The 23,474-nt window shown below is 37.3% G+C and overlaps 1 protein-coding gene across 1 annotated transcript in view; it reads left to right on the top strand.

Annotated features, from left to right (window-relative positions):
* KIF13A (kinesin family member 13A) overlaps positions 1–23,474 on the top strand; it is a 118,233-nt gene that overhangs the window by 44,833 nt on the left and 49,926 nt on the right. Inside the window, exons 4-9 of the mRNA XM_075142791.1 lie at positions 7,261–7,321; positions 17,591–17,683; positions 18,192–18,372; positions 19,395–19,482; positions 20,803–20,937; positions 21,476–21,588. Coding sequence (XP_074998892.1) covers positions 7,261–7,321; positions 17,591–17,683; positions 18,192–18,372; positions 19,395–19,482; positions 20,803–20,937; positions 21,476–21,588 — 671 coding nt within the window. The remainder of the gene's footprint in view (positions 1–7,260; positions 7,322–17,590; positions 17,684–18,191; positions 18,373–19,394; positions 19,483–20,802; positions 20,938–21,475; positions 21,589–23,474) is intronic.

The raw sequence follows: 23,474 nt of genomic DNA, 5'->3' as shown, positions 1-23,474 counted from the left end.
AATACATTTAAAAAAATCTATTCCTCATACTTCTAAGTTGAAGACTTCATAATTCCAGAAGAATACATTTTAATCCAACTGACATGCAGGCAAGGCACATGACTTGTTAAAGCTGTGACCAGGACAAGCCATGATTTTAATGCATTCATAAAAACATGTGGAAGAGTAAATAAGTATTGTGTGTAAAACATTTCATTGCATACAATTCTGCTTAAAACTTAAAATATTGTATTTAAAAGGTGACAAAATATACCTAGTAAGAAACAAACGGTTCTTTTTGTAATTGACGATCTTTAGGAATTAATAATTTGTGTAAAAGTGGCCAAAGTGCACTGGAATTTACCTAGAAAAGATTCTTCGTGTTGTTTGTAATGCAGGGAGGGAGAATGAGTGTTACGTATCTGTTGGATAGAGAAGGAGCCTTACTGGGATGACCAATACAGTACCGGTACAGGGCTGGTAGCGATAAGGTAAAAGGACTGTGTGAATGACATCTTGTCAGCATATGCTGACAAGCACTCTGTATTGGTATTATGCTTCAGCAATTTAATGATAATTTTATCCTTTCTGTTTCTGTTGGATGGTACTTTTTACAGCAGAAAACTGTAGTTAGCTCTGAATGAGGTTTTCTTTTACATTATTCTCTTTGATTTGTAGATCTTCAAGAAATAGTGTATGCAAATCTGATGTGACTTCTGCAGGTGTAGGAGAGCATTCTGTAGGCCTTCTGGGAATAGAAATTGGGATGGATATTGATCTATATATCTGCCTTATATGGATATCTATATGTGCGTGTGCATATATATATAAAATCTAAGTATTTATTGTTTTGATTAATTTTTTAAGTCTGAGAAGAAAACATCTTCTCAGTGATACGTATTATTCCCAATAGTCAGGAAAGAATGGAACAAGCTGTTTTAACGTGAATTGAAATAATCATATTTGAAAAAACAAACAAAAATATGTAATTTAAGATCACAGCAAATGAAAATGAATAACACTGATATTACAGTTTAAAATTATGTGCTCTACTAACTTATTTTTTTCCTGGACCTGGTTTTTAGTTTCTTGGTTTTTTGGAAAGCACTTAAGTTCTTCTATCAATCCCAGTTAATATATCTAATACAAAAAAGTTTGATCATTGTTAAGAACTTTTTAAAAAGGCAAAAACCCTTTTTTTTTGTTTTTGTAATTTCACAAAAACTTTTTACAAGAGCCTTCGTTTTCTGTAGTATATCATTTATGTTCCATTATAGGCAGATAAAGTTATTCTTGACATTTTGTAAAAGCTTAATTATGGCATCGCATTTCTTTGACAAAAACATAACAGCTGCATGCTTGTGCATATATGCCACGTTATTGTTAGGTATAATTAGATGGTATAATTAACATCCTTGAGCTATAATGCTGAAACTTAAGATGTTGTGTGAAATGTTTATCAGTTTGAGACAGAAGAAGGTTCTCACCATCAGTGGAAATAGGCTTTGTGAGTTTGTAAAGATGCGATATGAGATTTGGACGTTTCCTGATTTACACAGTTTTTAGGGTACTGCACGTAGTTGATCATCTTCAAATTAGGATTTGTTTAAATAGGAAATTTCATAAATATTGGAAGTTTCTTTATCTTTACTTTAATGAGCTATTTTATCATCAGCTGTGGATGAATTATGATCCCAGTTCAACTTGGTAGCTCAGAAGCTGTGGTAGGAAAGTTACATAAGGATATTAGGGTGTTTTGCTATTTCTACAGGTGTCGCGCTTAAGTATATTACTAATCTTGGGCTTCTAGTGTAACTGTGACAAAGGTAGAACGGTTGTTTTGAACTGATATTTGTGAGCTGTGCCCTAGGCAGCCTTCAGATTTTCTGTCCGTACTTCTTTAGGCCTGTGGGAGGTCTTGTGTTTTTCACACAGTGTGAACTTTCTTTTTCAGTTCTTTAATGGCTTCCATTTACACTAAGCTTATCGGTGTAGACTGTTTGCCATTTCCTAATGTATCTCCTTTATCACTTACCTCCATCAGCAGTTGTAACAGGGATGTAGGAACAGTGCCTAGTGAATGAAAATTTCCCTTCCTCAATTCTCCCTTGCTTTTCTTTTTAGCAACCAGGTAGCTCTGATTAATTGGCGGTCAGATGGAAATGGCTATTAAATATGTTACTATGCATTTACAATATTGTATAGATGCAGAGACAGTATATGTTAGGGCTTATGTTCAGTCTGGGTAATGCATTGCTAAATGCTGTAAACCCCAGACTCTATCTAGTCTATACTGAGGATTAGGCTTCAAAACAACTGATAATGAATGTGAAATTAGGCTCTCTTCTGAACTAATTATGTCATTTGGCTTAATCTGGCAAGCAGTTAATGTTGGATATGGTACTCATTACCTGTAAGTAGTTCACGTAAGTATACTTGCATGCGTAAAAAATAACCCTTAAAATTATTAATTCTTCAAGCTATTGATTAGGGGCTTTAATAAAAACGAGTTCTGCAGAATATTGTTTTGGCTGTTCAAAATGTGAATACCCCTTGGCTGTCTTTTCTTAATTCTGTGAGAAGTTACTGCTGTGTGGCAGTCAGGCACAATGGTCCTTCTAGTTTAAAATCTGCAATCTCATTTTATGCCACTGGTACAGGTGAATTTGAGATAAAACTTCAGATTTTTCACTGACGTGGTGGATGTGTGGACCTGCACCACTGTTTGTTTTGCTGTAGAAGCCATAACTTCTAGCTGCCTCATTAGCAAAATACTAACCCTCAGCTGTCTTAAACTGCTGTAGATGTTTGCTGAAGAAATCTGAATCAAAGTGCCTTATCTTTTATTTACTTAAACTTTGTGGTTACCAGAACAAGTCTTGTGTTTAACTTTTAACAGTTATTAACACTCCGAGTATCATTCTCTCTAACTAGAAATGGTCTATGTAACTCTGTTACCAGGGTAATGTGCACGCTTGTGGTGACTCTGGGTAGAGTAATACCACGATCTAGTGCTTCCTGGCTAATTCTTTCTCCTAACTTTCCGTTTTTATGTGTTTGTGCTGTAATGTTTGTGAGTTAAAATTCTTACAATGAATACACAATGAGTACATACTCAAGCTCATATATATATTTTTACTATGGACTTCCAATTGTGCAAGAGCTGTCCTGGTGAGTTGTGTTCCATTACTTGTGGCTGTGGCAGTTACTTGGCTATTTCTAGATGTCTAAAACGCGATGGCCAAACTTTTTTCCAACTGTCATACCGCTCAGACTGAAAATACTATGCAGTGTCAAACACTGGAATAATAGAGCTGGGAAAAACCCCACCCTGTTGGTCTCTTAGTTCCACTCAAAATTTTTGGTTTAGAAGCTACTACCCTAGTGTGGCAGGTTCTTGGCAGCTTCCTTTTATCTAGCTTTCTCTTTTAGATTCTAGGATGAAGTATGAGGTACAGAATCTTGCAAAAATAAGAAAGTTTTAAGGCTTGTTTGTTAGTTCCCTCTGTAACTTAAAATCCCGTAATAATTTTGGGTCTGGTTGTGAGAACTGGCCAACACCTGTGTGAACCTATGTCTGCTTGTGGTTGAATGACAACCTGTGTAGATGCTTGAAGCAGGTGTATACCTGTCTTTTGTGGTTTTCCCATTTTGCTTACCTTCTGAAAATACATTAAGCTTCCTGGTACAGTGGCTATGGAATTGACATCAGAGCAGTAGGAAAGTGGAAATACTCGTCCATTATAGTCACAGAGACTTACTCAAAATGCCTAGAAGAATAACTGAAAGTTCAGGAAATCTTAGTGGAGATACAGGTAGCAATATTAAACTTTGAGTTTCAAACAAAAAATATTTGTCTTTTTTTCTTTTAATGTTAAAACACCTAAATGGAATAGATTTTCCAAAATGTAGTTAAAAACTAATTCCCAGAGGGTGCTTGAAGTTTAAAAAGTTCTGTTTGTGTGTCACAGATCTCTCTATTCAAATATGTTTCAATGGTAGTTTTGATATAGTTGGTTGATACAGTTTTGATATAAGTTGGTAAAGATTTTTGCTTTTGAGTGTTCTTCAAAAAGCTAAAAAGGCATTTTAGGTGCCCAGTAATGCCCAGTTTGAGTATTGGCCGTTGAATCTGAGGCTTTAGCATTAACAGAACTTCTGATAATTTGATAGTCATATTTACAGAGTGTTTAATACCTTCTTCAGGGAAATGGATCTTGGGGAGAAAAAATTAATACGAAAAAAAAATCATTATTCTGCATACTCCTATCAAAAGAAAAAGTAATACCCACCATTTTTCTTTTCAAGAAAAAAATAATCAGTGAAGATGAGAGAAGGAAGGGAGCACCTTAGATGAGACTTAAAGGGTTTTTTTCTCCTTCATCATAGCATAGGTTCTGTATCTTGACCCCAAATATGCTTGCGTACGCTTCTTGGGACTGCATGTCCTGCAGTTCCTGCACTGGAGGTCAGGAAAATATAAACTAACGAGTCATCTTTGTACAGAAAAGATGGTCAAGAGGATCACTCTTCAGGTAGGACACTGTCCTACAGGCATTTCGATAAAATGCTTTCGCTATGTATGTGCAGAAGAGCCTCACTGATTGGGACCAAGTTTCTTGCTCTTGTATGCCTTATTTCTTACTCTGTTAATTCTTGCATTTGGAATCTGTTTTCCCAAAGGTCTGAGTTGTCCTGAAAATTGCTTTGGTTGGGCGCTTCCTTAAATTATCATTGCCGGGAATGCTCAAGGTTCCTGTTTCGTCACCACCGATCGTTTTGCCCACCTGTTTTAATGGAGAAAGGAGTTTTACTGCAGTTGCTCTACGTGTTTTGCAGATAGTGCATGCCCCAGCAGTTTCCACCTTTTTTGGCCTGACTTTTTTTTTTTTTTTTTTTAAAAGCAATCTTGTTACTTCTGTTAGAAGGATTTGGCAGTTTTCCAGAACAGATTTTATAAATAGCCTAAGTCCATGTCCTGGCTTTTTATGATTAGTATGAAAACATACTAAAAAGCTATATTTACATTTGTTTTAAGACAGAATTTTTCTCTTCCTATTGCATAATCATTTTGGAGCTTTTAAAAATCAGTTTGACCACTTTTTACTTTTTAAAAAAGAAATCCAAATAAAAACTGCTTTTGTACGAGAAACACTTGGCTTCAAGCACATATTTTAGTTTTTAAAGTCTCTTTGCAAGATCATTGTTTAAATTATGAGTCATTGAATAATCCTGTCATGATTTTCCATGTTAAGAAAGGGGAAAATGTGTAGAACAATAGATTAAATTGGCCTACAGTACTGCTGTATTGACATTTAAGTCATTACAGATCAGTATGTGTAGCTGGGTAACCTTTCTGAACTGGGCTGTGTGATCCACTGCAGAAAATACTCAGTTTCAAGGGGAAAGAATGGGCATCTGGGAGATTTGGATCCTTACAATTGCATTTTCTCTTGTAATTGAACTGCTTGCCATTTGATTGTAGAGAGATTAGGTATTGTTACCAAGTCCCACAAGGAAAATTTTAGTAGAAGTGGAATGTGAGAAAACACTATTTCTTGGGTTGTAAAATTAGGAAAAGGGTTACAGCGTTCTTAATGATGACAGAGAGTTCGTTATGCTTAGATTTGAAGCACAATGAACAAATGCAAGTAATTTTAAAAGTAATTTAAAATGCCCCCTACTTATGTGGAGAAGATAAGGTGAGGTAACTGCTGCATTTTGCTTGCAGTTCAGTGGCAAAACTACGCCTTTGACTCAGTCACAGCAGGGAATGTCCTGACTCATGAAGTTGTCTTTCGATTTCTGCTGCAGTAAGTGACTCAGACTTCCCTGTCAGATTATTATTATGGGGGGTTTTGTTTGTTTTCTCTTCAGAAGGGAATTCCTGAACTCATTTCACGCTTGTGCACTAAGTGTTGTCTCAGTATCGAGTCTTCTCTCAGGCCATTTGATGTGTTTTGCATTAAGTTGGGGGAAAGGGAAGGAGGTGAGGTTATTGTGCTGCCTAGTTTTATCCTTCTGAAATATTTGCAGCAACAGTCATTTTGGGAAGAATTAGGTTACAATATATCTGTAGGTTAGATTGCATAATAATTCTGCAATAGCAGGGAATCCAAGATGTTCTTCATCCCCAAAAGCCAAAAGGAAATGATCCATCTTTTTCCTTACTTCAGGGTTTGTCTCGCAGGGAATTTGGTGTTTCTGCTAATCAAGCGTGTGGTTCTTGTTTTACATTGATGCATGATTTGTCTCACTAAGGAGATCAGCTGTTGGAAGACCAGGCAAAGAAAATCTTGGCCCAGGCAAAGTTTTAATAAAGAAGGTTGTTTGGATTTTTTCCCCACCTCTTGGGATCCCAAAAGAAAAAAAAATAGATAGAATCTATATCATTTACTCATCCACAGTCAGTTTACCATGGTAAAATGTGGAAAATACACTGTAGCTTAAGCTGTGTTTGTGGCAATATAAAGCTGTCAAAACAACAGTGTTAAATGTCTGTATCATGATGTTCTCAGATGTGCAGAAAAAGTAACTTGGATCAAATCCCAGCATGTTAAGTGGTTTTACAGGACACTGTTCCAGGTCCACAAGCCCACTGAGCACAATACTGAATCTCATTCGATTTCTACCCAGCTGGAACTCTTGACTGAAGTGATATTAAGTCTTTTAATTAGAGCAGGCTCTGATAGCTTGTTTGTCTAATAGAGATACATTTTCTATTTGTAGTTTTTGAGCTTCCTCAACTGAGATCCAGTACTGTACTCTTAGTTTAGGCAGGTAATCTGATACTATTTATTTGCTCCTTAAGGCTTGTAAGTAGTAATGCTCTTCTTTGAGCATTAGAAGTCCAACCCATGGTAAAACTTTTGTGCGTCTTGTATTGATGTCTCCTAAATAGTCATCACGCCAAGTTCTGTATATTGAGTCCTTCCGGTGCTGTTTCATTACTGTTGGCAGAAACTTTTGTCAGCGTTAGTGCCTGGAGAAGAGTGGAGCTAATTATTAGGTTTTGGCTGTGTTTTGAAGTCTGTATTAAGGGATAGAGTAAGCGCTCTTTTGTATTGTGTATAATACAGATAGAAAAGAAGTATTGCAGTTCTGCAACTCTCAAGATTTCCCAAAAGTATTCCTGCTGATGAAGCCTTTTTACAGTTCTGATTTAGGATTCATAGAAACAGTAGAGCCTAACTGCAACTAGAAAGTCATGGATTTGTACTGCTTTAAGAGAAATGTCTTGTAGCCAGAGTTCCTAATTTTTCTTTTTATGTGCTTCTACAGGTGTTTGCCTTTGATCACTGCTTCTGGTCCATGGATGAATCAAACACCACAAAATATGCAGGTAAACTGTTTTCCATACAGTTGACAGTGTAAATAATTTGAGAACATATGAGAGCTTGGACTTTCATTTTGTAGAGGTTTTTTGCATTTTGTACTGTGATGCTCAAGTGACTTCTTCAGAGAGGCAGACTTCTCATTTTTACAGGGATTGAGTTATCTGAGTTTTAGCACCTCGGTTTAGAAGGAATGCAAGCTTTAAGGTGCCTGGTACACTGCTCAGGAGGGATGCTTTTAAGCATCTAAGCTACAGTGTTCTTTTTTTATCCTCTGGAAGAGTCTTTTGTGAGGATTATTTCTGTCACTTAAAAGAGATTTCAGTTCTGCATCAGAAATTACTTCTGACTAATGCTAGTGATGAATGTGTGTGTTTTCAGTGCTTTGCGTTCCTGTGCACGGGAGAGGAATAAAGCATGTTTGCCTCAGATGGTGTGGTTATTCAGGTCCTTCAAGTCATTCATAGTCTGATCGTTCAGATCCCTAATGTTTTTGAGGGATCAGCTTTGTGACTCCTTCCTCCCAAAAGCTGGATAATCCAGGCAAGATTGTAATCCCAGTTGTTAGTTTTCTCATAACCAGATTTGTGTATTAGCATATTCATACTTTATAAGAGGACTTATTTTGATAGAGACAGCTCTGAACATTGGGATTTCAAGGCTGTGGTCCATGGAAAGGAGAACAAAAAATAGCGTTCATTTTAGATATTCATATTATGAAGTTTTGTGGCCCATAAGAAATCTTGAAGGTCGATAGGGTTAACTAGCTCAAAGTTTGAGATCAATGGTCTAATAAATGAACTGTCATATACTTGTGTTAAAATATATCTGCTGTAGCCTCCTGTATCAAATCCCAAATCTTAGAGGTTGCACTTGATCATAGATTCTGCTGTATTTCTTACTTGCCTGAGCAAAGATAGGTTTCTTCAGGAAAAAAGTTCTGTGACGGTTCATCTTTCAGTAACTGTGTTTGCACTGAACAGGTGCACTGCCCAGCATGCATAGTTCAGGCTGGTAGAGCCATTGGAGCACGCAGCACCTCCTTGCGTGCCTGCATGCCTCCGTTTCCTTTTAAAGGAAGGAGGTGATGATACCATATGCCTCGAGTGTGCAGATGGGAGCTGCACCTATTGGGTGCACCATGGTGCTAACCCACTTGTAGAGAAGCGATCATAGAGTCATAGAGTGGTTTGGGTTGGAAGGGACCTTAAAGATCGTCTCGTTCCAAGCTCCCTGCCATGGGCAGGGACACCTTCTACTAGACCAGGTTGCTCAAAGCCCCATCCAACCTGGCCTTGAACGCTTCCAGGGATGGGGCATCCACAACTTCTCTGGGCAACCTGTTCCAGTGCCTCACCACCATCATAGTGAAGAATTTCTTCCTTACATCTAATCTAAATCTCATCTCTCTCAGTTTAAAGCCATTACCCTTGTCCTATCACTACATGCCCTTGTAAAAAGTTCCTCTCCAGCTTTCTTGTAGGCCCCCTTCAGGTACAGGAGGTTATAAGGTCTCCCCAGAGCCTTCTCTTCTCTGGACTGAACAACCCAAACTCTCTCAGCCTGTCTTGATAGGAGAGGTGCTCCAGCCCTCTGATCGTCTTTGTGGCCCTTGTCTGGACTCACTCCAACAGGTCCATGTCCTCCTTATGTTGGGGCCCAGAGCTGAATACAGTATTCCAGGTGGGGTCTCATAAACTAGAGAAACACCCCTAACGAGTTAAACTTGTTTCTGTCTCAGTTTAATCCATCTCCAGATGAATTCTGTGGGTTTCTAGGTGTATTTATTTTTCATTTGAGTCAAAACTAGATTTCTCTAGCCTCTTTCAGAAGTTGTCATTGAATTCTTCTTACCTGAGTACTTAAGTTTTATTATCGGTATGCAGATGAACCTCTTGTTGGACTGGACTCTAGAAAGCTGCTGCCTGCATCTCTTGCATTTTCCTACTGGCCGGAAAGCTATAAGGTGGTGTTTTGCCCATTCCAGAAAATGTTCCTGCCTGGAAAAAACCCCACAAAACTGTTTTCCTTGGGTTTTTTTCAGAAATATGATAAGAATGTAAGCTTCAAGACTTGCATATAAAAAACAGTGCTTTCACTGAATTTTTTTTTTTTTTTTGGTATGGTCTTGAAGTTTTGTAACTTCCAGCCTTCATGTTCTAGAACATAATGAATTTGGCAGAATATCAAAATAAAAGTAAAAAAAAAAAATAATCTGTTTCAGGCCTAAGTTACTAGGTTGTTGGCTTGTTCAGTTGCTTGTGCATGAACTGATACTATCCTGTACTACAGTAGCGTTTCTTGTTTTAGAGCCAAGAAACCAAATGCCGAAATGGCAAGATTTCAGTTTTTATATATTTGTAGTATTAAGGTGCCTTAAGTCTTTTTCACAGCTTGGCCTAAATTACTGTGCTAAACAAAAAAATACCATAGCTGGTTTTGGTTGGGTTTTTTAATAATTCCTTTGCTTCATGGAACAAACCTCTGTTGTTCTAGGCACCTTGCAAATATACCTGTTGTCTATGTCCAGAGATTGTACCAGAGACTTACAGAATTAACAAGCTTAAGACTCCAAACAAGCCACCTGACAGGCTGAGTTTTTGAGCTAAACTGTAATTTCTTGGTTAGACGCTGGACTACAGAAGGGGTGCTGATCTGGAAGCTTGACAGACGTATTAAATACTCCCTGTGCGAAGTAACTGTATGTGGATGCGTAAGTTTAACGTCATTGGCAAGAGCATTGATTACTTGCACAATTAAAAGGAAACACGTATAAATCTTGAAAGGCAAGTCCAGAGTGCTTGTAAATATAAGTAATACATGAGCTTCAAGCTTAAGTAACATTCTTGAAATGAAAGAGATACGTGAGACAGATTTAATTACTTGAAAAACCCTTTTATCTGCATCACAAAAATACAGTGGAAGATGTGACAGTGGAAGGTTTAACAAGAGATTCTCAAGTACTAGGCTACCTTATCAGTAATCGCTCTCTGTGCAAAACCAAAACATGCTCATCTTGCATTATATTGACTAGATCTATTGTTTTTATACCTTACTATATTAAAGATTTTGTCAATTGACGTGGGATATCGGAAAACCCACAGAATGATGTGCGCCACAGACAACAGACATCTGAATTCCGTGTTAACTTAGGTGGATAACTCTTTCATATTGTGGGTTTTTTTTTTTTTAATGTCAACAAAATCAAAGTTTGTGCTCTCCTGGAAATGCACCTTTGTTACAGGATCCTTAAAGCTATCACACATGATTATGGGCTGGTTTTATTTTTCACTTTGCTGATTGATCTTCAGTATTACCAGCACTTACTAATATTGTTTGCACAAGAGCACGATTCTTGTTTGCATAAACTTAATCGCGTGGGTAATTGGTAACAATTCTCAGGCTGTGGGGGAGCAGAGCTGACCCTGAAATGGGATTAGCCATCTTTTTCTCTTACCTCACAGAATGAGTTTAGTGTATCTTAACCTTCTTTTGACTGAAGCTAAGGCTTATTTTGTATGTACTAATTTTCTTTCTGAACTCATATTCAGGTAGTACAAGGGATCTTATTCCAGCTTGAAAGTTACCTTCTCTTTCCAGCATTTGAAAACAAGGGGATTGCTGTGAAGACCTAATGCTGTGTATTTAGGTTCTAACTTACATTTCAGTAACTCCATATGCACAAAGCACTAAACTATCTTTTTTTTTTTTTAAATGATCATGGTACAGAAGTAGGCTGTTGGTAGCAGAATTGCTTTTTTAGCCATTTTTTTTCCACTGAAGTGGAAATTGGGTTCTAAATATCACTAACATAAATAGTGAAGATTACCTTCATGTGAGGAAAAACATCTAGAGAGGGCATCTTTGCAGCTGTCCTTGCAGGACTGTATCTCTCATGAAGACAGGAGGGAGTCTGGAGCACAGAAGAGGAGTAAGCTCTTTCACAAGATCTTTGTGAAAGTGGTGCTTTGGTTTCAGATACTGTAGGAGATGGAGACTCCTTAGTAACTTGACATCCGAGCTTAGAGATTGCAAAATGCAGAACCCCCTCCGAATTGCTCTTAAAACTGAAAATGAAGTGTTTATGTTAGTGGTTTTTGTTTTAATCCAACCAGTTAACAGGTAGAGGATTACTCCAAATTCTGAGGCTGTGTGTTTCCGAACAATTTGTGGCTACATTGTTCCAAGCAAGGAAGGGCTGCTAACCTCTGGGTTTGTGCTGATCATCACATGCTAGCTCCTCAGCCTTTTTTCTGACTATTTAATTCTGAAAGACATAGTTGGGTATTTGGTGAGTATATGAACCTCTTATCTGGAAGGAAAAAAAAAAAAAACCAAAATGGGTCAATGAAATAGATTTTTGAGGAGGGAGGGGAATTTGGTTATAGGACAGAATGAGTTTGCCTTGATCTGGAAAAGGGATGAACTCTACCTGGTAGGCTATAGGAGAGGTATTTTGAGAATATGCAAAATAGCTTCTAATTACCATTTGTTTGTTGACATGAATGGGTCAAGAGTCAGTTTGTGGGTAAAGACACACCTGCTTGCCTTGAAAAGCTCACAGACACAAGTAGCAGCTCGGCATTTTGGTGAAGGGGAGGACACAGAGAAATTCTCAGAGACGAGAACAAAGAATTCTTTTTACAAGCCTAGACAACAGTAAGAGCTTATTGAAGTGTGCAGTGAAGTGGGTTTTTAAGAGGAAGGAAGGAAACCCTTCAGTTTGGGAAGGATTCAAGAGATGGTATAAATAATTACAGTAGCACTTAGGCAGGTCCATTCCAAGGACCCCACGCTGTATTGACCTGACTGTGGATTTTTCTTAAACTCCCTAAGCTGCATCACGTTTGGCCTGAAATTTCAGATCTGTGTTTCTGCAGGCTGCGTTGTCCTGAGAGGCTAAACACCTGACTTAGGGCTAAGCTATAATTTTATATGAAATGTAGATATGTGCTGACTACTGCTCTTCCAGCGGTTGTTTTAAAAGGAAACAAGTCGGGCAAGTGGCTTAAAGAACTATACACTTCTACCCTCGTGAAAGATTGTAAGTTGTGGATTTTGAGCAGACAGGAGTGTCTGTCTGTTTGTAGTTCAGGCCTACCCATTTAAGCTGTTTTGTGGGAGAAGCCTATCCCTGTCTTACTGTTCCCTTGACTTTTTCTTTTTTTTAGAGGAGACTCTACATAGTATGTAGGACTTTTGTGTCACACAGCTGACACCTGACCTGTACTTTTTTGGGGAAACTTAGTTATTCAGTATGATTTTAGTACGGGTCAGACACTTCAAATGTAGACGTTACGGCATCTAATTTTAAGCATTTGAGACCTTTTGGTGGATTAAAGCTTTGAACATTAAAGACTCCAGTGCTTTGTCAATACTGTAGTGTTAGGCTGCAATAGTCAGATGATGCTAGCTGTTGTGCTTTTAGGTTCTTGTTAAGGTGAACCATAGGCATCTTTTTTCCAATTTTAGAGAGATTCTTTTGAAACCGTTACCTAGCAGAGCTTTTAATAATTCTTGATCTCTGCAGATCGAGTTTTATTTTAACTATTAGAACATGGAACCAACTGCAATTTATTGCCGACAAGATTTGCGTATTAAAATGTTCTGGGTTAGAAATTAAGCCATAAAGAAACTTGACTTTTCAGCGTTGTACGTAACAAGTTGTTATTTGGTTCTAGCCATTTTTGCCGTGTAAGGGGGGGGTTCAGTAACAGAAGCAATGTGTCGGAACGTTGAGTCATGACCTGGCTGAATGAATCTGTGCTAATATGAGACAGTTATCCTATTTCAGTTCGACGAGTTGTTGTGAACTAGAAATTCTAGACATCTAAAAACCAGACACTGAAACTAATTTTTGTTACAGTACATCTTGAATGTGTTTGTCACTAAATGAGCAGATCTTAGGAAGGACAATAACTGTTAACTGCCTTTTTAAAAGGGAGTTTTGTTGGAAAGGGTGTGGCCCTTTTTCCTCCCCTCCCTTTTCTTCCCTCTCTTCTCTTCTGTCTGTTGTCACCAGCATAGCGAACTTGAGAATGTTTAAACTTTATTTGTAAATAGCTTTATTTTGCAGAGTGTGAGAACACGTCCTAGGGTTCCTCTGCAACGTGTAGGTTTCCCTGGGAACACTGTCAAATCGGATCTCCCGATTGGGGCTTCAGAAACTGTAAGGGGATGATTTGGTGGAAGAGAAGGGGAAAGAGCATAAAGATATAAGAGAGAATACTTAAATATCTCATTCTGAAAATGATGTGTGTTGTATTCTTGCATGTCAGGATATGTATTTATCTTTCTATTTTCAGGGACTTTTTAATTATCTTTCCGAATTTAAATGTTCTAGTAATTTATGCTGGCTCAGAGATTCCAACTAAGATTTTCACATGCAGCTCTGTGCGTAGATAATGTGAAGGTTTTATTTTAGAATTGTTAATAATTTAATAGCCACTATTAACATGCACTTCAATACTTTGCTACCTTTATTTTGTTTTATATTTTTGCCATTGAAATACCCAGCCATTTCAGTAGGTAGAGAACATGTGAAAAAACTTTTTAACTTCAAAGTGCCATTCTAAACGCCCTTGATGCATGGTAATAGCACAAGCATGGCATTTGAAAGTTCCAGGAGTATACGTAGATTAAAAATGTAAATCTGAGAGGAGGATGGATTTGTTTTTAGCTTTCAGGTAAGTCATAGATACCATTTTGAATGCTGAAATCTTCAGTATCTTTAGTATGGTTATTGCTAAAAAAGAAATGTTAATTATCTCGGTTTATGTATTCACGGAAGAACGTCAGAGCATGTTAGAGTGCTGAACATGTGAAAATATTCAGTCCTAAAAGCTGATGGAAAGATTCTTGGGTTAGTCTCCTGCTGGAAGTGGCCTTCAGAGGGATTGAGACTTATTCATTTGGTCTTTCTTAGATGTTTCTGCTGTTGGCATCAGGCTTGCAGTTGCGCTTGTCGAAATGCACAGATAATGTCTTGAAGTATGAATACAGTTACAGCTGTCCGGTGAAAGTGGAAAAGGTTTCCATATTGTCTTGACATTGCTTTCCAGTACGTCTCCAGAACCGAGTGGGCATCCACCAGTGCTTCTCAGGTTTCGATGAGCAGAGCGTCCCTAACACTGGGTTAACAGGGTTCCCACCTTGCAGCATTAGGAGCGCTGCCACATGCGCTGTAACTAGAGTTATAGAGCATCCAGCAACGTTGCCTGATAATCTTTCTCACTGCGTGATTCCAGGTTAACAGTCTTGCTCCTTAAGGTAAAGGAAACAAGTTTTATTTAGACTGTGGTCTGCAAGAAAAATTCGCCACACTTTGCTCCTTTTTCCTGGAAGGGATGAACAGACAGGAGATCCTGGCCTGTGAGAATTAGCAGCTCGTATGCTCATCCTGGGCTCCCTGATGGCCTTGGGTATGCTTTCCCCAGATTGACTGACTGCATGTCCGTCAGTCACCTAAGGCCTGCCCATGTTCTGAGGAGAAGATGGGAGAAGGGACGGGTGTTTCAGCGTCTGGCCTTTAGTTGCCTCTGTAAGAGGCTATATGGTCTTAGCCAGCTGGAAGTTTGGGAATCCCTGTCTTAAAGACAATAAAGCTTGGTGTAGGGGAAATCTTTCTGTTAACTAAATACATTTTTTTTTTTTTTCCCCCCTGTATTTCTCCCTTTTTCTGTAAATTGTTAGAATTGAGTTAAAACCCCTCCTTACCTCTTTAAACACTAGGTATCTGTAGAAGAAAAGTCCTGTAAATAAGCAAAAGTATTAATTGCAGGCAGTATACATTTATTCAGCAAAACAAAAATGCAGTAATGTAGACAATGGAACCGCATTATTTCTTTTGACCGTAAGTGCACGTAGACATAATTCTGTATAATACAGATTTTGTAATCAGTTTGCAAAGCCACTAATAAGATTCATGTGGGAAGCAGTAAGGTTGCTTAATGAAAAATATCAAAATCTCATGGTTGATATGCTGCTACCCTCAACAGTGCATTACTTAGCAAATGAATAAAATACCCATAATTGAAGTTTAATATCTTGTGTTCTTTTCTATGAGTGCACTTAAAAACAAATTTTATTTTCTTCCATGATAATTTGACTGGTTACTATAAACATCGCTCTTTAATGACCCATTTGTTTATGTTTGTATTGCTGAGCTCTTAAAAACTGTAATAAAACCACTATTTTAGAATTATGTATCAGTGTCTGATTGGCTTTCAGTTTTAGTGTTGACCATTTGAAAATTAAATCCCTTCTGGGAAAAAAAAAAATCCAGCTTTGCCTGTGAGATTCGAACTGGGTTCCTTTCCTGGTATTTAGCAGTAAGAGATTCTGTAGGTCATCTTATGGTTATCGTGACTGTGCACCGTTTTATAACATTTTGATTATCTCTTTTTTTGTGGGAAACATGGAGGAGATTACTGTTTTATTGCTGGTCAGAAGTGGGTAATAAAAGTTTTTTCCTTCTCTGACAAAAGGTTTTATTCTCCACTCACAATCATTGTGGAATATATATGCTTTTTTCTCTTAATAATTATACTCGGCTTCAATCTTTGCTTGATTTTGCATTCTTGCTCAGCAAGATAGTTAAGTGGCTCCCTGCCTCTTTGATACTTGGTAACTTCAAAATGGGCCCTCAGAAGCTGGTTGGAAAGCAAATTTTTGTGTATTGTACATTCTTATTAAAATCTTCCACAGATATATTTTCTTCATTCATTCTTCAGTAGTTTAACATTCTCTATAGCTATTTCCATGTTGTTGAACAGCGCTTTCTCAACGTAGATATCATAAAATGACCAAATGATCCTAAGTCGAATGAGAATTGAATGAATGTGCATGGGGAAGGAGTACAGCAGATTCTCCTCTGGTTTTAATTCCTGTATTCAGCAGTTCTGAACTGTGTTAATCAAAGGAGCAGTACCACTTTGGAATTTTAGAAATTCAACTGGTTCAATTCAACTGGTTAGAATTCAAGATACACGAAGACCATTTGATAGGGCATTGCTGCACTAGTTTTTCCTTTACAGCAGAAGAGAAATTAGGTTAAAGTTAAAAGAAAATAAAAGTAATGTAGTACTTTTTAGTCCTGTTTACATGCCTGTAAATCATTCCACAATCATTCTGCAGGAATTTTCTGGACTACGAAGTACTCAAGGATCATGGAGTGTAAATATTCTCATGCAGTGTATAAATGCATAGCTAGATTTTTTTTTTTTATGCCAGTATGTTATATTTTGAGAACTATGGAAGTCACTATTGCATCCACTGTACAAAGTAATGTCTTATAACTGATAACTGCTGAAACTAAGTTACTTAAATGAGAGATGCAGCTGCTCACAGCTCTTCAGAAAGTCACCAGGCAGTGAATGTAAGTTTAAAATCAACCACCAGAAGGTGTATAAATACTATCCTTAGCTCAGCTCTGCTTGTTTTGGATATACACACAGCTGGTGTAATTCTCTGATCAGAACTCAAAGCAGACAACCCATTGACCCTCTTTGTGGTGTACAAATTCTGGGCTTTCCTATTAAAAAAACCCACCCACTATACCCATTTTCATCTTCTACACCTAAAAGATTGAAGCGCATCTAAAATCTGCCTGGCACAGGGAGACAATTTTCAGACTATGAAATTCCACAGTTGATGTTTCAACCTATGGATTTGACAGAATATATCCTCATACAGCTCTGTTGAAGTCTCGCAGCCTCCTAATATGCATTTCCTGCCCGAGTGTCATTGGAATGCTTTTATCTCGGTTCCAGCATCACCTTGCCATGGGGTGAATCATAATAGCTTATGGTGAAACTTGAGGCCTGTTCCCAAGAGAACAACTACTACTATTTCTAGCATGATATTTGTTGTACATCTAATATCCTAGCTCACTAATGGGTTTCATTGCAATTCTGTTACAGAACTGTTTTGGGTATAGTTTGTGATTAAAGAATATATATTAATGGCAAAATTTACACTTAAATAATACAAAATTTAGACATCTATGTTATTTTTTAAGCATTCAACTTATATGACACCTTTCGAAGAACTGCTTCCTTCACAGGAAAATCAGCAGTATATTTAAATACAGAGGTAGCTGTTATACTAGTTTCAGGCAACAGTTTTGAACTTGTCACTCAGTTGTACATGAAATCATTTGTTTGTTCATCAATGCACTCAATAGTAAAAAATAATTTGCAAACTTTTTTTTCCTTGTTTTTATTAAATTTTAGTCTGTTATTCAATTTAAAATAAGCTTAAAAATAATTATTTTCTAGGTCAAGAAGTGGTGTTCAAGTGCCTTGGAGAAGGAATTCTTGAAAAGGCCTTTCAGGGATATAACGCTTGTATTTTTGCCTATGGACAGACAGGTGAGTCTCCTGTGCTAAAGGGGAAGAACACTTTTGTGCATATGGGAAGTGGGAAGAACAAAACATAAATATTAATCTAGATAACATTTAAAAAATGTATTTTGAAATATCATAATGTTAAATGTCAAACATTTAGCACAGCCAGTGACAATGTAAAGTTCTTAAAGCTGCTGTGTAAATATGTTCCTAGTTACTACCTGTTGGGGCTGCTTTCAAAGCCTGAAAGGACTAGTTCATACCAAAGGCTCATTCAGTTTTTTGTGTTTAAGTGTGTTCAAAGGGGTCCCAAGTAATGGCTCTGCTGAAAGAAACCTTTAAGATAATTTCTCTTTTTGTTTACCTGTCCCCTGTAGTCCAAAGAGTAAGCTGTCTTGTCTGGAATAGCATGTCATGTTGTTCTGATACGTGCTTCTGGAGGAATAAAACGATAATTAAAACGTGCTTCATGAACAAATAAGTAGCTCAGAAACTACGTTCTAAAGCATTTTCTTCTCATTTTTTCCTTTAGGTTCAGGAAAATCCTTTTCAATGATGGGCAATGCAGAGCAGCTGGGTCTGATCCCACGGCTCTGTTGTGCTTTATTTCAGAGAATCTCTGTGGAAGAAAATGAATTTCATACTTTTAAAGTCGAAGTGTCCTATATGGAAATCTACAATGAGAAAGTCAGAGATCTGCTTGACCCAAAAGGGTGAGTAGCTTCACTTTCCTCCACAGCCTTCCTTATTTTTGTCTGAAGCTATAAAAGTAGAAACCGCTTTTGGAGGTCCTTGAGAAGGTTTTTTCAGAATGTATGTTTTAGAACTTCCTTAGAAAGGATTAGATACCAAACACCAGAAGGAAGAGAATATCCATGTAAAGCTTGTACATGAAGTAGTAACTGGCGTGGATCAGTTTAAATCTTAGGATACCATCATAATGATGCAAACAAATACTGTATGAAGTAGTTTACCACCAGAAAGCAAGACTATGTACAAGTAAATTCTGGGGTATTTTTGCTATATGATCCAGACTGTATTCAGGTAAGAATTTTCATCAGCTAGAATGAGTTTGAAGTTTATTTACAACTTGGTTCTCCAGGTTTAGATGTTGAACTTCTTGAATGTGGAAGGGTAACACCTCAGAATATACTCATGGCACTCTTTCTTCCATTTTGTCTACACAAAAATACTGGTTAGGCTCTCAGGCTTGGAGATGTCTAGACAAGAGGTAGTCTGGTAGGTTTGTTTCAGCTGAGCGTTGATGTATGTGGTGTATATTTTGATTCTTGAACATAATTGCACTAGGTGAAGAAGTAAGAAAGTTAGTTAAAATGGTAGATTTGAGACTTGATATGTCAATAAAGTATAGAAAATGCAAGAAGAATTGAAGCTTTAGCAAATTGCTGGGGGGATGGGGGAGGTTTTTTGGTTTCCTTTTTTCTCGTCATTCTTTCTGCCAAATAAGGCATTTCAGGTTTTGTTCCAGCCACAAATACTGGGGTAGGAGGATGCATTAAAAATAATTCATGTATATAGATTAAAACCGGTTTGAGTCTTTATTGTTAATTTGAGTTAAAAAGAATTCTGGAAGACTTTTTTCCTTCTGTTACAATTAAAAGACGTAAATTGACTTCTGCTATATGGAAGATTCTTATCATTTCATACTACAATTTTTGTTTTTCAATAAAGTTCACACTAGTGGATTGTGCATGAAGTCTACTTTATTCCATAGGAGTCGGCAGTCCCTTAAGGTTCGAGAGCACAAAGTGTTGGGACCGTATGTAGATGGCCTGTCTCAGCTGGCTGTTACGAACTTTGAGGTAAATCTAAACCAATGATAAGTTTATAAATAACACCTATGTACATAAGCAGTAGAAATCTTATAAGAGATAAACTAGTGTCTATCCAAACATTTTGATTCTTGAGTGTTTATGGTCTCTGGCAATCAAAAGATCTTCTCTAATGCTTCAGGAGTATTTATTTCACGTAAAAGCATTGGATTTGGCTTTATGTTGGTTAAAAATGTAATAGTGGTATCTCTTTATTTTGCAGTTTTCAATGCATATAGTATACACCAAGAACACAATGTTTCCTTGACACAGGAAATACGAGGCTTCCAAAATAAAAGTATTAGTCTTCCAGCATGAATTCCTTTGATTTTGTTGTTGAATACGACCTCTTATTTTACACAGGTATATAGCATGAGGAGCTACAACATGGCTTATGTAATTCATAATTTAAATCATGAGAGCATCTGAGCCCACTTGAGTTACCAAAACATATTCAAATAAATAAGTATTGTAGAAGCCAATGAACTACTATAGCTACAATGGAAATAATTAAAGCGGTGCAGCTGTATGAATTCCATAGGCCTTTCTTTTTATGAGGAAGCTGATTTGAAAATGTTGGTTTTTAAAAAATATTCATTCTTTGTGTAGTACGTGGGAACTATTTTGCTTTTTTATGGGGATTTTTATTTTTTCTGAAGCATCTGTGCATATTATAGGGTTACAAAAACTGCTTTTGCAGCTTTTATGGTTAATTGCCTACTTTGAAAGCACACCTTCTTTGTTCAAATTCTGGGAAATTTTATTCATACCTAGTTTTTGGCTGATGACTTTTATGAAACTGTCTTGGAAGACTCAGCAAGCACATATATAAGACTCGGCATAGTTGTCTTTGTTTTTACATATGTGGGAAGGTACAGGCTCCAAGTGACGTAAACCCTTGAGCCAATTAAATGAAGATAGTATTAGTGCAATTCAGTAAAAAGATGCATTGTGTTCACTTGTGTAAGTAGATCTGTGCTGGCCTGATTACTGGCATTAAACAATATGATTTGTAATGTGGATTTTGCCAACATACTTCAGCAGCAGATGAAAAGAAGGTGCATTGAATGTAGTTGCTGGGCTTTTAAGCGCAGCACTTAAAACAGGGTTGTGATTTAACATTGTTCTGTGAAATTATATACCCTCTGTACCAATAAATCTCAAAATGTTCAAAGAATTTTCTCATTACTTCTACGTTCCCTTCTTCCTCTCTCCTACATGTACACACCCTTCCATCTGGATGGAGATTTTGTTCAGCAAGCACAATACTTGGTTTTATCCTAGCATCATTTTTTACTCTTCTTGCTTTAGGATATTGAGTCACTGATGTCAGAGGGAAACAAATCACGAACAGTTGCTGCAACCAACATGAATGAAGAAAGCAGCCGCTCTCATGCTGTGTTCAATATTATAGTGACTCAGACACTTTATGACCTGCATTCTGGTGTATGTATTTCTGTTGATTAATTTATGAGGTTGTGGTGAATTCTTCTTCTTCCCTCCTCTTCCACATACATTATCTGTTTAGCTGTGCTTCTACCTTTAATGCCATGGGGTCTAGTAATCAAAGTAATATTGGCAAGACTGTAAGATTGAGAGAACCCTGGAAGACTGAGAAAGAACACCAGTTAAAGCAAACAGTTGGATCTTTTTAAGATTATATTGCCACCATGAAACCTGTCTTAGGTCTTAACTGTTGCTGAAGTTGGTATGTTTTAATGGGCTACTCTGCCAGTAAGGTTATTGATATTACCACACAGCTGATTCTGGTTCATTAGTGCTTCAGCCCTTTACTATAAAATATATGAGCGACTCTCAAAGAGCTATAAAAACTCTGACAATTCCTTTTTCTCTCATATCTTGAATTTGGTACTTTAACCCACATTATTACGAAGAACAGTGTTTCATTGTGCCAGTGTAAGACGGGTTAGCATTTTGGGCCGGTGTTTCTTAGCTGTTGTTCTTCCATGTCACACCTGCGCAGAATTCTGGAGAAAAGGTCAGCAAGGTCAGTCTGGTGGATTTGGCTGGGAGCGAGAGAGTTTCCAAAACGGGAGCTGCAGGAGAACGTCTGAAGGAAGGCAGCAACATAAACAAGTAAGATGTTGGCATACGCAGGTTGCAAAGCTTAACCTTGTAAGAATGACTGTTGTTTCCTTGGCCTCTTCTCTTGGTGTGCTTGTCACAAGTCAGTTCAAATGATAGACCTCGTCAGAAGCAGCTCGATATGGCTCTTCCAGCTGTTCTGTGCTGAACACCATGTGTTTCTTTACATTGGAGTAGGGACCCTGATTCATACTTGACTCAGATGAGGGCTATATGAATTTTATCTGGAAAAAGTGACAGCAGCGCTCTTTAATTAAGCATATACCTTTTGTGATTCATTTATACACCCTGTCCCCAGGCTCATGTGTTTGTCTCATCATCTGCTCAAGGAAGAATGCAAAGTTGCAGAGTTGAATGGCTTTGTTCCAACATGTATTAAAATATGTAAGAGTATAATTCACAGTTTAAGAAAACCAGATCAGAATGAACCTGTGTTAGTTTAGCATTGCCTTGGGCATTTTTACTCAAGCAGTGACAAGTTTCAAGGCACTTTTTTACCGTAATTACTGTGTTATTGCCCAAAAGCAAGAATTTAACGCACTATTACCGCTGTCTTAAATACACTAATTTTCCTGGGAAAGAAAGAGTTTAACTGTTACATTAAAAGCTACTGCTTTTTCCATTTAATTTTAAAATGTTACAAAGTGGTTTGGTATTTTAAGTTAACAGTGACAGCACAAAGTGTGTTTGAACAGCATTCATGCTTAAAATGATTTTAAATTACCTCTTTTTAGAGTTTGAACATGTTTGCTTTTTCTAGCTTAATTTCTAATCTACTTTGTGTTTAATGCATCATATTGGCAGCCACGCTGGCGTAGTCCTTGTGAAACAAAATGCTGTGGCTCTGTTTGCCTAATGGCAGGCATTGTACCTTTACCCCACAGGTTACCAGTTAAATTCAGATTGGTTTTACTAGAAACTGTATTTGTATTTTGCATAAACAAAGGTGAGGTTAAATGTTTCTTTCTAATTCTTGGGGAAGAATTCAAATGCCAACTCTCCCAACAGCTATTAACAAATTGCAAGTGTAGCTATAGATAACAGAAAGACTTCCTTTTTTTTCTATTAGGATGTTTACTCAGTTTTAAACTTTTACGGCATTGATGCAGTAAGGGAAGATTGTTTTGCCCATGCTGAACCTCTTTGACAATACATGACTTCAGAAGCAAGCACCAAACTTTTCTTTAAAAGATGTTTTAAAAACAAAAGGGGACAGCTCTACATTTTCCCATCAATTAAATTTTTATATGGTATAAATCTATATTACTTAGTCCATTTGTTAAGCATTCTCTATTTGCAATCACTTTTGGAACTGATAGGCAAGAGAATTCTTAGTGCTGTGCTTGGTGTCTTCGGTTAGACTTTTGCTGTTACTTGGAGCTTTAATGAAGTCTGACTTTTACTCGGAGCCTCAAAATCGGTATACGTGTTTTAGTAGACTAATTCTTCAGAGAACATTGTGTACGATCTTCTTTTGGGTGTGATGCACCTTACTTACTAGGGAAAGGCAATAATCTTTTCTGGAGTAATACAGAATACTTAAACCATATACCTTACCATGTTGGCTCCTTTTTAAATTATTTTTTTCTTCTTTTATAAAAAAGCAGTAACTTACATTGGTACCATGCGCTATGTTTAATGAGATCAAAAATGGAGCTCCTGAAATTACCTGTCAAATAAATTTGCTGCTTGAGCTGTGTTTTATTGCCTTGAAGAAGAATGTGGAAATAACATACCTGTTTATGTATTTACAAGACAAGGAAAATGTACACTCAGCTGTGCATATCAAAACTGCGTAGTGTGACATTCAGCCAGTCTCTGCAGGTTTCTCTGCTCTTTGTTTTCTGCATGAAACCTGGCTAGGGTTCTGGCAGCTG

This window comes from Calonectris borealis, chromosome 2 (genome assembly GCF_964195595.1).
Source record: "Calonectris borealis chromosome 2, bCalBor7.hap1.2, whole genome shotgun sequence".
Lineage (NCBI taxonomy): Eukaryota > Metazoa > Chordata > Aves > Procellariiformes > Procellariidae > Calonectris > Calonectris borealis.
The sequence above is the reverse complement of the archived record's forward strand: the minus strand, read 5'-3'. Positions and strand labels throughout refer to the sequence as shown.